The 16,716-nt window shown below is 35.7% G+C and overlaps 1 protein-coding gene across 1 annotated transcript in view; it reads right to left on the bottom strand.

Annotated features, from left to right (window-relative positions):
* LOC129774189 (ubiquitin conjugation factor E4 B) overlaps positions 1-16,716 on the bottom strand; it is a 116,558-nt gene that overhangs the window by 74,078 nt on the left and 25,764 nt on the right. Inside the window, exons 2-3 of the mRNA XM_055777893.1 lie at positions 15,431-16,314; positions 14,044-15,360 (exon numbers count right to left, since the gene is read on the bottom strand). Coding sequence (XP_055633868.1) covers positions 14,044-15,360; positions 15,431-16,314 — 2,201 coding nt within the window. The remainder of the gene's footprint in view (positions 1-14,043; positions 15,361-15,430; positions 16,315-16,716) is intronic.

The following is a 16,716-nucleotide window of genomic DNA, read 5'->3' as shown; positions in this document are numbered from 1 at the left end:
TTCTGTATCATGGTTTTAGATTTTTTCTTCGTTGACTTCGAATGATTCCTTATAATGATGTTTTTGCTTTTATCGTAGTTTGATGTATTCCTATAGTGATTTCTTTTATTGTGTTAATTTACTAAGAATTCTGAATTATGGTTCGAGTTGTTTCATTTTGTGGATGATTGTTTTTGTTTTCATTGTAGTGTTTTTAAATTGTTTTCTGTGTATTTTTCAGCTTTACTTTGTTGCCGTTTTTGTTACATATGTCATGATATATTTACAATAACCTATTTTATGAAAATTTTTGTTGTTTTGTTTTTCTGTTGATAATTTTATTAATTTTTTTTTCTTTCGTTTTTTTGAGTATTTGTGAGCTTCCAAAATGAATCTCCTGTCCATAGTTTGGACCTACTGGTTTGCCTATAGCACTGATGAAATATGACGTGAGTATTTATTTCAGAGATATATGATTTGCAAATTTGTAACACTATTATTCACTCCTCACAGATGATAGGCCAAAGCAAAGGAGTTACTGCAGCAGATAATACAAGCGAACCCAAGAGAGCAGAGAGCACTTGCGAAGAATTTCATTTTTTAAATATGTTAATTTTAGTTCAATAAGATTTTTTTTGTTTAGAAAAATAGATTTAATATTTTTAAAATAAATTTGATTATTTTAAAATTAATTCTTTAAATATGTATTTGATTCTGCTTCATTGCAGATATTGCGTGTCCATTTCAAGACAATCACTCTTCTAGGGTCTGTTGTTTGGTGCAAAGTGTGCATAGTTCACATTCGTGTTTTTTTCGATCTGTTTTATGTACAAAGAGGTATAATTTTTCATGTGACAAAATTATCTATGCGAATGATTGTTACATCAATCTCAGTGCATTCTCCATCGAGTATCTCCTAATCAGCATTTTCCCATGCTAGACGTGAAAGAACTTTATAGTTTAAAGACTCTGTATTGAAAACAAATCAATCAATCTATAATTATGGAAATGTCATTCGGCTAAGCATCTATGGTTTGTGTTTTCCAGAGCATTGCTTCCGTTAAAAGGTGGGTATTCAAGATGACAGCAATGCCGCTCTTGGGCATCGAACATTCACAATTTTTTTTAGCATCTCGTTGAAATATTAAAAAGCTAACGAATTTCATGCCAACTCGTCTTAGGAGTTGGCAGCAGCATCTCAGATAGTAGTGAAACGTTGTGGGTGTAAAGACATGGGTCATATAAGCAACTATGCAAACTTGAAATATTCGAAAAAGAATTAGACTACTTTTTGGAAAAAAGTCAATTTTTTTTCTTTTGTCGAAGACATCAACTTGCTATCTTTTTTAGTTTTTGGAATATAAGTAATTTTTATATGAAGACTCCTGAAAAAAATAATGTTTTGCTCGTTACATTTTTGTGTGTAAATCCTCACGTTTGACATGTTTCTAAATAGACAAAAGTTAGCAGAGCATGTAAATTGCGATAATTTATACATAAAAATGTTACAAATCAAACAATAGTATTTTTTCAAAGAAAAAAAAAATTAGAAAGTTGTTGTTCGAAAAACTTTTTTCCATGTAAATGTGCCCATCGTTCGATGTATGAAAAACTTGTTGGAAATTTCAAAATTAATTTTTCTCGAAAACATATTCTTTTAAAATTCAGTAAAAAAATTGATATAAATAGCTCTTAAAATTTCCAACAAGTTTTTCATACATCGAATGGTGGGCACATTTATATGGAAAAAGTTTTTCGAACAACTTTTTCATGTTTTCTTTAAAAAAAAATACAACTAAACTTAATTTTGTTTAAAGTCAAGATACCGATATACTGTATTCGACAAAGTTTTAGATCTTGTTAAAATATAAACTTTTGTCGAAGACATCAACTTTCTATCTTTTCTTGTTTTTGGAATATAAGTCATTTTTGTATGAAGACTCCTGAAAAAAATAGTTTTTTGTTCGTTACATTTTTGTGTGTAAACCCTCACGTTTAACATGTTTCTAAATAGACAAAAGTTAGCAGAGCATGTGAGTTGCGATAATTTATACATAAAAATGTTACAAATTCAACATTAATAGTATTTTTTCAAAGAAAAATAATGAAAAAGTTGTTGTTCGAAAAACTTCTTTCTATGTAATTCCTTGTTTTTTTTCCATACATCGTCCGATGTATGGAAAACTTGTTGGAAATTTTAAGGGCTATTTATTACAATTTTTTTTCAGAATTTTAAAAGAATATGTTTTCGAGAAAAATGAATTTTAATTTTCAATTTTTTTTCTATAATTTTTTTTCCAAAAAAAACTTTGATAATTTTTAATGAAAACCAAAATAATTTCCTACATTCCATTCTTTGACTAAAATTTTGTTAGTCTGATGGATTTTTTGTAGGTTTTTTTTTTAATTTTGAATTTTTTCAACTTTTTTTCCGGAAATTTTTTGGAAAAAAATTTCATTAAAAAAATATTTTGGAAATTAAAATTAATTTTTCTGGAAAACATGCTTTTAAAATTCTGAAAAAAATGGATATAAATAGCCCTTGAAATTTCCAACAAGTTTATCATACATCGGACGATGGGCACATTTACATGGAAAAAAGTTTTTCGAACAACTTTCTAATTTTTTTTCTTTGAAAAAAATACTATTAATGTTTAATTCGTAACATTTTTATGTATAAATTATAGCAATTTACATGCTCTGCTAACTTTTGTCTATTTAGAAACATGTCAAGAACATGTCAAACGTGAGGATTTACACACAAAAGTGTTACGAGCAAACCATTATTTTTTTCAGGAGTCTTCATACTTATATTCCTAAAACTAGAAAAGCTAGAAAGTTTATGTCTTCGACAAAAGTTTATATTTTAACAAGATCTTAAACTTTGTCAAATACAGTATATCGCTATCTTGACTTCAAACAAAATTAGGGTTAGCTGTATTTTTTTCAAAGAAAACATGAAAAAGTTGTTGTTCGAGAAACATTTTCCCTGTAAAAGTGCCTATCTTCCGATGTATAGACGACTTGTTGGAAATTGTAAGGGCTATTCATATATATATTTTTGGGAATTTAAAAAAAAAACGTTTTTGAGAAAAATCAATTTTAATTTTAAGTTCGGAACGCATCGGAACACTTTTGGAAGAGCAATCAGGTTTCCAGATGGGACACCAAAACATGCGCGACATAATCATCATGTCTCTTTAAAATAACACTTAATAAACACCTCACAACTGTTATTTTCCCCTAGAAGTATTCGCCAAGAACAACGTCTCTTTGGCTCTTCCATTCCGTTGATTCCTCCTTCATCGAATAAATCTTCATTCCGAGCGATATGGTTAAATGCCGTTTTGAGATAGTTCTTCGGAAAACCGTATAAGCACTATCGCAGTTCCAATGAAGATTCTTGCTACCTTCATTTCATTCAGTTGGCAGAAATTAATTTCTCATTGCGGATTAATTCCAGTATGCTTAATTAAGCTGAAAAAAGAACTCATGAATAGCTTAAAACTAGGTAATAACTAATAACTTAATTTTCATACCATCACCAGAATCTCAACAAAACCATCTCACACATTTCATAACATACAATGTCATGGTGACAAAAAAGCAATGAAGACCCGATTTCATTTCCAAATCTCTAATTCAATCTAAGCAAGCTTTTTGTTTGTGCAATGATTTTTACCACTGAGGTTTATACTGTGAAGATTGAAGCAAGTATAAATCCCATCACCATTCAAGATGCAGCGAGCGGCCTTCACATCGAAGATTCCCACCGGGTCGTTGGTTCCAAAACGCTCTTGGGCCAACCGAGAACCCGGAGTTCATGGGGAATCAAGTGGAAAAGGATCTTTAATCAAGGTAACAAAAATCATTTCTGAGCGTGTTGTATGATACTAACAAAACACTTTTTTGTAGCCAATTTCAAAGCCAAACCAAATACAGCGGAAGCAGCCAATGATTGAAGATGAAGTTCCTCCGCCTCTAGTCCCCAGTGAACCGATTCTCGTTGAAGATGACGAGGATTTGTTCGACTGGGAGCCATTGGAGGACTGGACGGAGATGGAGGCTGCGGTGTTCCAGAGGATGAAGGCTGAGAGAGACCTTCGGAAGGAGCAAGCAGAGAATATTAGACTGCGGCAGGAAAACCAACGACTGAAAGCAACAAAAGGGGTAAGTTTTATCAATCGTTGTCGTTTTGAATCCATACTATTAATAATAGGCGAGGTAGCGGAATCAATTTTATGTTATGGTTTTTGGTTATTGTTGTGAGTTGTTATTGTAGTCTTTGTTTTTGTTCGTTTGTTGCATTCAGTTATATATTTCTATTTCTGTTTTGTTCTGTATGTTCTGTATTCTGTTGCGGTTTTTACTCAGATTCTGTATCATGGTTTTAGATTTTTTCTTCGTTGACTTCGAATGATTCCTTATAATGATGTTTTTGCTTTTATCGTAGTTTGATGTTTTCCTATAGTGATTTCTTTTATTGTGTTAATTTACTAAGAATTCTGAATTATGGTTCGAGTTGTTTCATTTTGTGGATGATTGTTTTTGTTTTCATTGTAGTGTTTTTAAATTGTTTTCTGTGTATTTTTCAGCTTTACTTTGTTGCCGTTTTTGTTACATATGTCATGATATATTTACAATAACCTATTTTATGAAAATTTTTGTTGTTTTGTTTTTCTGTTGATAATTTTATTAATTTTTTTTTCTTTCGTTTTTTTGAGTATTTGTGAGCTTCCAAAATGAATCTCCTGTCCATAGTTTGGACCTACTGGTTTGCCTATAGCACTGATGAAATATGACGTGAGTATTTATTTCAGAGATATATGATTTGCAAATTTGTAACACTATTATTCACTCCTCACAGATGATAGGCCAAAGCAAAGGAGTTACTGCAGCAGATAATACAAGCGAACCCAAGAGAGCAGAGAGCACTTGCGAAGAATTTCATTTTTTAAATATGTTAATTTTAGTTCAATAAGATTTTTTTTGTTTAGAAAAATAGATTTAATATTTTTAAAATAAATTTGATTATTTTAAAATTAATTCTTTAAATATGTATTTGATTCTGCTTCATTGCAGATATTGCGTGTCCATTTCAAGACAATCACTCTTCTAGGGTCTGTTGTTTGGTGCAAAGTGTGCATAGTTCACATTCGTGTTTTTTTCGATCTGTTTTATGTACAAAGAGGTATAATTTTTCATGTGACAAAATTATCTATGCGAATGATTGTTACATCAATCTCAGTGCATTCCATCGAGTATCTCCTAATCAGCATTTTCCCATGCTAGACGTGAAAGAACTTTATAGTTTAAAGACTCTGTATTGAAAACAAATCAATCAATCTATAATTATGGAAATGTCATTCGGCTAAGCATCTATGGTTTGTGTTTTCCAGAGCATTGCTTCCGTTAAAAGTTGGGTATCCAAGATGACAGCAATGCCGCTCTTGGGCATCGAACATTCACAATTTTTTTTAGCATCTCGTTGAAATATTAAAAAGCTAACGAATTTCATGCCAACTCGTCTTAGGAGTTGGCAGCAGCATCTCAGATAGTAGTGAAACGTTGTGGGTGTAAAGACATGGGTCATATAAGCAACTATGCAAACTTGAAATATTCGAAAAAGAATTAGACTACTTTTTGGAAAAAAGTCAATTTTTTTTCTTTTGTCGAAGACATCAACTTGCTATCTTTTTTAGTTTTTGGAATATAAGTAATTTTTATATGAAGACTCCTGAAAAAAATAATGTTTTGCTCGTTACATTTTTGTGTGTAAATCCTCACGTTTGACATGTTTCTAAATAGACAAAAGTTAGCAGAGCATGTAAATTGCGATAATTTATACATAAAAATGTTACAAATCAAACAATAGTATTTTTTCAAAGAAAAAAAAAATTAGAAAGTTGTTGTTCGAAAAACTTTTTTCCATGTAAATGTGCCCATCGTCCGATGTATGAAAACTTGTTGGAAATTTCAAAATTCATTTTTCTCGAAAACATATTCTTTTAAAATTCAGTAAAAAAATTGATATAAATAGCTCTTAAAATTTCCAACAAGTTTTTCATACATCGAATGGTGGGCACATTTATATGGAAAAAGTTTTTCGAACAACTTTTTCATGTTTTCTTTAAAAAAAAATACAACTAAACTTAATTTTGTTTAAAGTCAAGATACCGATATACTGTATTCGACAAAGTTTTAGATCTTGTTAAAATATAAACTTTTGTCGAAGACATCAACTTTCTATCTTTTCTTGTTTTTGGAATATAAGTCATTTTTGTATGAAGACTCCTGAAAAAAATAGTTTTTTGCTCGTTACATTTTTGTGTGTAAACCCTCACGTTTAACATGTTTCTAAATAGACAAAAGTTAGCAGAGCATGTGAGTTGCGATAATTTATACATAAAAATGTTACAAATTCAACATTAATAGTATTTTTTCAAAGAAAAATAATGAAAAAGTTGTTGTTCGAAAAACTTCTTTCTATGTAATTCCTTGTTTTTTTTCCATACATCGTCCGATGTATGGAAAACTTGTTGGAAATTTTAAGGGCTATTTATTACAAATTTTTTTCAGAATTTTAAAAGAATATGTTTTCGAGAAAAATGAATTTTAATTTTCAATTTTTTTTCTATAATTTTTTTTTCCAAAAAAAACTTTGATAATTTTTAATGAAAACCAAAATAATTTCCTACATTCCATTCTTTGACTAAAATTTTGTTAGTCTGATGGATTTTTTGTAGGTTTTTTTTTAATTTTGAATTTTTTCAACTTTTTTTCCGGAAATTTTTTGGAAAAAAATTTCATTAAGAAAATATTTTGGAAATTAAAATTAATTTTTCTGGAAAACATGCTTTTAAAATTCTGAAAAAAATGGATATAAATAGCCCTTGAAATTTCCAACAAGTTTATCATACATCGGACGATGGATTCGAACAACAACTTTCTAATTTTTTTTCTTTGAAAAAAATACTATTAATGTTTAATTCGTAACATTTTTATGTATAAATTATAGCAATTTACATGCTCTGCTAACTTTTGTCTATTTAGAAACATGTCAAGAACATGTCAAACGTGAGGATTTACACACAAAAGTGTTACGAGCAAACCATTATTTTTTTCAGGAGTCTTCATACTTATATTCCTAAAACTAGAAAAGCTAGAAAGTTTATGTCTTCGACAAAAGTTTATATTTTAACAAGATCTTAAACTTTGTCGAATACAGTATATCGCTATCTTGACTTCAAACAAAATTAGGGTTAGCTGTATTTTTTTCAAAGAAAACATGAAAAAGTTGTTGTTCGAGAAACATTTTCCCTGTAAAAGTGCCCATCTTCCGATGTATAGACGACTTGTTGGAAATTGTAAGGGCTATTCATATATATATATTTGGAAATTTTAAAAAAAACGTTTTTGAGAAAAATCAATTTTAATTTTAAGTTCGGAACGCATCGGAACACTTTTGGAAGAGCAATCAGGTTTCCAGATGGGACACCAAAACATGCGCGACATAATCATCATGTCTCTTTAAAATAACACTTAATAAACACCTCACAACTGTTATTTTCCCCTAGAAGTATTCGCCAAGAACAACGTCTCTTTGGCTCTTCCATTCCGTTGATTCCTCCTTCATCGAATAAATCTTCATTCCGAGCGATATGGTTAAATGCCGTTTTGAGATAGTTCTTCGGAAAACCGTATAAGCACTATCGCAGTTCCAATGAAGATTCTTGCTACCTTCATTTCATTCAGTTGGCAGAAATTAATTTCTCATTGCGGATTAATTCCAGTATGCTTAATTAAGCTGAAAAAAGAACTCATGAATAGCTTAAAACTAGGTAATAACTAATAACTTAATTTTCATACCATCACCAGAATCTCAACAAAACCATCTCACACATTTCATAACATACAATGTCATGGTGACAAAAAAGCAATGAAGACCCGATTTCATTTCCAAATCTCTAATTCAATCTAAGCAAGCTTTTTGTTTGTGCAATGATTTTTACCACTGAGGTTTATACTGTGAAGATTGAAGCAAGTATAAATCCCATCACCATTCAAGATGCAGCGAGCGGCCTTCACATCGAAGATTCCCACCGGGTCGTTGGTTCCAAAACGCTCTTGGGCCAACCGAGAACCCGGAGTTCATGGGGAATCAAGTGGAAAAGGATCTTTAATCAAGGTAACAAAAATCATTTCTGAGCGTGTTGTATGGTACTAACAAAACACTTTTTTGCAGCCAATTTCAAAGCCAAACCAAATACAGCGGAAGCAGCCAATGATTGAAGATGAAGTTCCTCCGCCTCTAGTCCCCAGTGAACCGATTCTCGTTGATGATGACGAGGATTTGTTCGACTGGGAGCCATTGGAGGACTGGACGGAGATGGAGATTACGGTGTTCCAGAGGATGAAGGCTGAGAGAGACCTTCGGAAGGAGCAAGCAGAGAATATTAGACTGCGGCAGGAAAACCAACGACTGAAAGCAACAAAAGGGGTAAGTTTTATCAATCGTTGTCGTTTTGAATCCATACTATTAATAATAGGCGAGGTAGCGGAATCAATTTTATGTTATGGTTTTTGGTTATTGTTGTGAGTTGTTATTGTAGTCTTTGTTTTTGTTCGTTTGTTGCATTCAGTTATATATTTCTATTTCTGTTTTGTTCTGTATGTTCTGTATTCTGTTGCGGTTTTTACTCAGATTCTGTATCATGGTTTTAGATTTTTTCTTCGTTGACTTCGAATGATTCCTTATAATGATGTTTTTGCTTTTATCGTAGTTTGATGTATTCCTATAGTGATTTCTTTTATTGTGTTAATTTACTAAGAATTCTGAATTATGGTTCGAGTTGTTTCATTTTGTGGATGATTGTTTTTGTTTTCATTGTAGTGTTTTTAAATTGTTTTCTGTGTATTTTTCAGCTTTACTTTGTTGCCGTTTTTGTTACATATGTCATGATATATTTACAATAACCTATTTTATGAAAATTTTTGTTGTTTTGTTTTTCTGTTGATAATTTTATTAATTTTTTTTTCTTTCGTTTTTTTGAGTATTTGTGAGCTTCCAAAATGAATCTCCTGTCCATAGTTTGGACCTACTGGTTTGCCTATAGCACTGATGAAATATGACGTGAGTATTTATTTCAGAGATATATGATTTGCAAATTTGTAACACTATTATTCACTCCTCACAGATGATAGGCCAAAGCAAAGGAGTTACTGCAGCAGATAATACAAGCGAACCCAAGAGAGCAGAGAGCACTTGCGAAGAATTTCATTTTTTAAATATGTTAATTTTAGTTCAATAAGATTTTTTTTGTTTAGAAAAATAGATTTAATATTTTTAAAATAAATTTGATTATTTTAAAATTAATTCTTTAAATATGTATTTGATTCTGCTTCATTGCAGATATTGCGTGTCCATTTCAAGACAATCACTCTTCTAGGGTCTGTTGTTTGGTGCAAAGTGTGCATAGTTCACATTCGTGTTTTTTTCGATCTGTTTTATGTACAAAGAGGTATAATTTTTCATGTGACAAAATTATCTATGCGAATGATTGTTACATCAATCTCAGTACATTCCATCGAGTATCTCCTAATCAGCATTTTCCCATGCTAGACGTGAAAGAACTTTATAGTTTAAAGACTCTGTATTGAAAACAAATCAATCAATCTATAATTATGGAAATGTCATTCGGCTAAGCATCTATGGTTTGTGTTTTCAGAGCATTGCTTCCGTTAAAAGATGACAGCAATGCCGCTCTTGGACATCGAACATTCACAATTTTCCTTTGCATCTCGTTGAAATATTAAAAAGCTATCGACTGATAGAAGCATCCTTGAGATCATTTTGCGTGATATGTACACATCAAACATGCCACCCCTCCCGAATAGTCGAAATCTGCCTTGGCCAAACGGAATGAAATCGCTTTTTAAACGGGGATGACTGGGGATGAGGAATGGGCCACATACGACAATGTTGTGCAATACTGAAAACCAGTGCAATGGGTCTAAAGCCCCTATAAGGAGGGTGGTTGTAATAGTTGTTTTCCATGGTTATTACGCCGGTTCCATCAGCTCGGAATCAGCCCGGTAGCTTCTGGAACTAGTGGTGCCAAATTCGTGGTTCCACACAAAGTTCAAAGAGATTTTTTTATTAAATCGTTTATTTTTATAGGCTCGGTTATATGGTTAATAAAATAGGAAACCAATTACTCGCGGTCGGTGACCGGAATAAATCGCCACAGTAAACAACTGCAACAGAAACAACCGCTTAGAAAAAGTGTAGTAGGCTAGAAATATTTGGCGCGGGAAAAACATCATGTGCCTCACATTTCTATTATAAATTTATTCTCTTGTTCTCGTTTTTCGAAATTTATTCTGAGGACAATGTAATGGGGACGAAGTCCCCATTTGGCGAGGATAAGGAATCGAGGCGGCCCATGCCGCCAAGATGACGCAATCCGAGTCCACCGCCGACCCGCCGTCGGAAGCGGCGGTGTCTCGCACGCAAACCTGGGATCCACTGATTGCCCGGTTAGTTTGAAACATAGGATACGATCCTTTAGCAATGTCCGACCGAGCTCTAGCGAGCGTCGGACGGTATACGTCTGCCCGGGGCGTTACGTTTGCCTGGGGCGATACGTTTGCCCGGTTAATTCTTGTTTTGAAATACAATACCGCGCCACAATATTTATAGCCTACTACACATTTTATAAGCGGTGGTTTCTGTTGCAGTCGTTTTCTGTGGCGATTTATTCCGGGAACCCTCGCGGTCGACTCGAGTTTAAAAGGGTGACACATTTTCGTTAGGAAAATGATGGGATGAGAGCAGATTGTAACAATGTTCACACTAATACTCAGTTCAAAGAGATGTCGTCAGGGATTTTTGTGAAAATAAAATTCTACACGGGTTTCTTCTAAATCCGTGAAGCTTGACAATCTGGAAGCTCCTAGACCAAGCGATTCCGACTCAGCGACCACCGCTATAGGCTTAGAAACTCTCCCAATTGTACCAAACGCACGGTAAAATCTAATCCAGAACACTAAGGTTCTGCAAATAAACCTTCATTACGCTAAAGCAGCGTCGAGTTTGCTGTCTAGGCGGTTTATCAAAGACGCTATGGATGTTTTCCTATAACAGAGATCATTAAGCGGGACATCGTCGCGATCAGAGTTGAGATGCCAACCGCCAAAAGAAGATCCGACATAATTGCGTCGGCTTATTTTTCTAGCGACGTCCCTGAGGATCCTCCCCAAGAAATTGTCCCTTGGATGGCACTAACTATCCCAGTGGAACTTTTGCCTTCTCAACGTAGGTGTTACTTGCGTCAATTTTATTAATAGTACTTAGTTTAGATTTCTATGCCGAATAACACGCCTTCAATGTATTCTGGAGTAGCAAGCTCTAGAATACGCGGTATCACATTGCAAGTCAGAAGAAATTACTTTGACGAAAAATCCCCCAGCCAGAACGAGAACCGACCCGAACCCCCGGCATGATAATGTGTGACGTTAACCACTCGGCCACGGGAGCACCCCAAGAGATTGTGGCGTTCGTAAATTACTGCAGAGATTTCATAATTTCAAAAAAGATTTCATAATCGGCTGTGATGCTAACGCTCATCAAACTTTTTGGGGAAGTTCTGACATGGACAACAGAGGTATAATGTCTATTAGAATTTCTCTCTTCAAACAACATTGACATTGCCAATATAGGCAATGAACCAACGTTTACAAACGCTGTTAGACAAGAAGTCCTGGACCTAACACTATGCAGTCCTGTAATTTCTGAGAAAATACACATGTTTCGGAAGAGGCGTCTTTGTCTGATCACAGACACATTATTGACGTAGGTCTACGACTTTCATTTCTGTACCGAGATGTATGTTCAAAGTTTCAAAAACGAGAAAGTGATGTTGGAGTGCAAGATTCTGAACGTTAATACCTCTTTACCGGCTGAACGGAGTGGTATAATAATCACGTACCCGAACACGGACGCAAAATCAAGGCACCTGAAGAAACCGTCATCGCGAATACACTCGCTTGCGCTCGAGCGAATGAAGATTTGCGCATTCGACTCCCTTGATTAGGATTGGGTGGTCTTTAGAAAAAGATCGATCTTGATGGATCGATTTTCTAAACGGCGCAGGGATCGATTCTCCGATTAAATCGGTACCACCCTTTTTCCCAATTTATTTACTTGTTCTATACAAGTATTGTCTTTTCTTTAAACATACAAATGGAACACAAATTTTTACATTACTCGAAAACTAATCAAGCAAATGAAACCAAATTAGGCACATTGAGGTTTAGGGTGTAAGAAATGTTTCTATGGTGGTTAGACTCTCCACCCCTCCTCTCTAAGGGGGGGGGGGGGTTGCCATACAAATGAAATACAAATTTCTGCATTACTCGAGAATTATTCAAGCAAATGAAATAAAATTAGGCATATTGAGGTTTTAAGATGCAATAAATGTTTCTATGATGGTTAGACTCTCCACCACCCCCCCCCCCCCCTCTCTAAAGGGGGGCAATTAAAACCAAATTTCTGCATTACACGAGAATTAATCAAGCAAATGAAACCAAATTAGGCATATGGAGGTTTTACCCATGAACTTGCTCATAGTGAGAAAACGTGAATGTTTGAAGGTATTGATAACAAAAAACTAATTTTGGGCGGGACGAAGTTTGCCGGGTCAGCTAGTTAAGCATAAATATTTAGGTGTCATGCTTGACCAGAAGCTAAATTGGAACGACCAACTGGACCATGCAATATCTAAAGCCCAGACTGCGCTCTGGGCTTGTAGTACTATATTCTGGAAAAAGTGGGGACTAGAACCGAGAATGATTCACTGGATTTACTCGGCAATTGTAAGCCTAGATTAACTTATGCTTCGCTAGTGTGGTGGCCTTAAACTACAACGTCTGGCATGCTTATCAATAACTGGAACAATGCTTAGCGCACCCTCCAAAGCGCTAGATGCTCTTGTATACCTCCTACCCCTGCACCGATATGTGCAACTGGATGGAAAAAAGACTAATTTCTGTGTTGAAGGGAAGTGATTGTTTTTAACTCAAAAAATTTAATACCTACAAAATTCTCGTCATAGGATAAAATGTAGAAAATTGTTTGAATTTTCATAAATATAACAACAACAATTTTCAGAAGAAAAATTACACTGTAAAAAAAATATTTTAAAAATTGAAATTCGTTTTTCTCACAAACGTATTTTTTTTTCAAATTCTCAAAAAAAAAATGTGAATAGCCCTTACAATTTTGAACAAGATCCCATACATCAGAAGATGGGCACTTTTACAGGGAAATAGTTTTCCAACAACTTTTTCATGTTTCTTTGAAAAAATTATAACTAATCCTACTTTTGTTATAAGTCAAGTTAGCAATATAGTTTATTCGACAATGTTTCAGATCTTATTGAAATATGAACTTTTGTTGAAACCATAACTTTCTATCTTTTATAGTTTCTGAAATATATGAAAATTTTTGTATGGAGACTCCTGAAAAAAAGTAATAGTTTACTCGTAACATTTTTGTGTGCAACTTCTCGCGTTTAACATGTACTTGACATGTTTTTAACCCTTTCTCTACGGCAGTGTGCTCCGTCGAAGTGCTACCGCTGTACGGAGCACTGCGCCGAAAAGTATGCATATCGCGCTTGTTGTGATCGATGTGCAGTATCTCCCTGATGTCTTCTATAGACGACACTCGTAGAGAAAGGGTTTGATAGAAAAAGTTTGCAGAACATGTAAATTGCGATAATTTATACAGAAAAATGTTAAACATTGATAGACGTGGTGGTTCACACCCAACAGGGGGAAAAAAAACTGTTGAAGATTGTCGCAGGACCTTCAAAATGGCAACAAATCATGCAACAAAACGGTACATATCGGACAATCCAAAACATCTCAAATAAAGTTTTGAATTTCACGCAAAAATAACGGATTTCTTTTTCCCCAACCAAATTTTAATCGTGTAAAATTGAGCCCAGAATAAACAACCGTAGAGTAAAATTGAAAAACAGCAAAAAAAATCCTACTAACCTCTATCAGTTTGGCAGTGATGTAGGGATTCTTGATGAGATGCGGGGCACACACCAGCGTCAGTATCCAGGTGATGATGGAGTTATCCACGTAGTCGATAGCGCTGATGCTGTGCTGCATGCAAAACAGGATAAAATCTGCGATGTCCTCGATGTACCACTCGGGCAGCGAGCAGAAATTATCGCACGCAACCAGCGTCGCCGGAGACTGCTTATTAACGAAGGGACCCTCTATCGGTCGATTCTCGATCTGATGCAGCATGTATTCGCAGACGGACGAGTAGAACTGCATACACGCACCGAGCACGTTGGGATCGATGATCGCAATGTCGCAACCAAGTTTCGCCTTGGACAGTTTGTTTATTTGATTCCGGCAGCGATCGAGCACCTGCTTGTTCCGGCGCCCCAGTGGCGTGTTTTCCCACTGGCCCTTGCTGGAGTTTAGCTCGTCGACCATTCGTTGAAGCTCTTTGGTGGCTCGCAGCAGTTTGTTGTAGCGCTGAATTGCCGGTATGATTCCTAAATGGTGCGCGTGCAACGTCAGAAACCAGCAGTGGGTGACAAATTTCGGTGTTTCCCATTTCTTGGTGGATCGTAACGATTCCAGCCAGTCATTGTATTCCTGAGAGGAATATTTCAGTTTAGTCTCGTCTTCAATCTCAATCAAAGCTTCCGGATGATGCGGATAGAGAGGATCTATTTTCGACATATTTATTTTCACTGATAGCAGCTGAAGGACGGACATCAGATTCAGCATAAATCCATCCTTTGCCAGGAATCGATCGTCTGCGTTGTACTGGATTCGTTTATGATTCGCTTTCAGTATCTCCGAAGTATATTTCAACACCTCTTGTCGACTATCCAGATTGGTTAGCAACGATAGGAAGATTTGATGCAACACTTTACGGGTGTTTCCGAGCAGTGTTTGGAACGAGACCGCCAGGGTTCTATCGCAAACATTCTCTAGGAAGTGATGCGTGGCGAATTTCGGATTCTCGTCGAGCAACACCGACAGCGATAAGAACGGTGCCAAAAAGGACACCTTCGATATTTCCCGGGCAGCGTATTTGTCTAGGGTCAGTCTCGGTAGGAACACAACATGTTTTACGATAAGCTTACAAATTGGGCTTGAGTTTTTCACCTTGATCTCTACGAGTTCTTTCAGTCGGTTCAGTGGATCTCCAATAATATTCTCACTGCAGATCGAGTTTTGCATGTCGACATACAAATCGTCTAGCACGATTGTGAATATTTCGTCAAAGTCGAACTCCTGTTTGTACGCTTCGGCCATTAATCTGGCCAGAAAGTCTGATGGTACCTGGAATTCGGAATAATATATGTTAATATGTTAATATAAACCACATTTATTATACTCAGCAATTCGGTACCTTGTTCTCATACATTAACTGCAAAAGCGGAGACTTTTCCAATATTAACTTGGCCGGATTTTCTATTTGTGCAAAATTTTGAAAGCGATTTTTCATCAACAGTATCGCATACTTTAACGTCTGCTGGCGAATGTTGCTTATGATAGTTGCTATTTCCGGCAAAAATTCCATCGTATACATCTTTTTATTCTTCTTGATTTTGGTATAATTGTACAATTCTTCATTCGCTCTGCAGTAGCAATTGATGAGATAATCTAGGGCAGCCACCCGATTCGAGCTGAAGGCTTTAATCGTTGGCTTCGACGAACAAAGCCCGAGCTGCTCGGTGTCAATTTCCATCGCTGTACTTCCCCCGCCACTCTGTTCCAAAACTTCCTCAATATCGATTGGTTTAACTTTCTTCGAAGGAATGCTACTCCAGCCGTCCGATATCGATGCACTAGCGCTTCCCCCGCAGGCATCGATAAGGCGTCCCTCGTAGAACTCCTTTATCACCTCCGTTATTATTTCGGCGCTAAATTCGTTATAATTTTTAGCTTCCAGTGCGCTGAGGGCACTTTCCAGCACCGTCCCATCGATGGTGAAACGTGCCTCGGAGAAGCGGGTTTGGCTGTTGATGTTCATGATGCGGAACACAATTTGCTGCAGCTCCTCGCGTGTGACTGCTTCGTCGCGAACTTTATCTTCCAGCTTCGGATGAGCTTCCAGGGGAGCCACTGTGGCTGAGCTGAGGGAAGTGTCAAGGTCCATTTTTTGGACCGGAGATTCAACGATACTACTTACACTTGAAGGTTTTTCACTGCTATCTGGTAGTTTTGTCGCGGTCTCTGCGAACTTCGTTGTTTCAGTGGTGGTATTGGCGGAACTGTCAGGAACAGGTGGTTCTGGAACGAAGATAAACGTGTGTAAGTAGAGAACAACAATTGCATGGAAGAAGATAGCACATCTTGACTGGTTGGCATCGAACGTGAAAGAGTTCCGGTACGACGCGGAGAACCACATAACTTTTTCGTCGTGGTTCTCGCGATATAAGGAGCTGTTTGTTAAAGATACTGCAGGGCTTGATAATCTAGCAAAAGTTAGGTTGTTGATGTGCAATTCGACATCACAGACCACAAATGCTATAGCAGTTATATTTTGCTGAAAACCTCAAGATCCTCCGATGAGGCTGTCGCTAAGTTAGAAAGACTGTTTGGGATAGTTGAATCGCTATGAATCTCTATCTGCCTTCGAATTTTTCAAAACACTATCGAGAATTTCACCCCATACACCTGCGGGATCAACAG

The sequence above is a fragment of the Toxorhynchites rutilus genome, chromosome 3 (assembly GCF_029784135.1).
Source record: "Toxorhynchites rutilus septentrionalis strain SRP chromosome 3, ASM2978413v1, whole genome shotgun sequence".
Lineage (NCBI taxonomy): Eukaryota > Metazoa > Arthropoda > Insecta > Diptera > Culicidae > Toxorhynchites > Toxorhynchites rutilus.
This window is presented reverse-complemented; position numbering and strand designations above follow the sequence as displayed.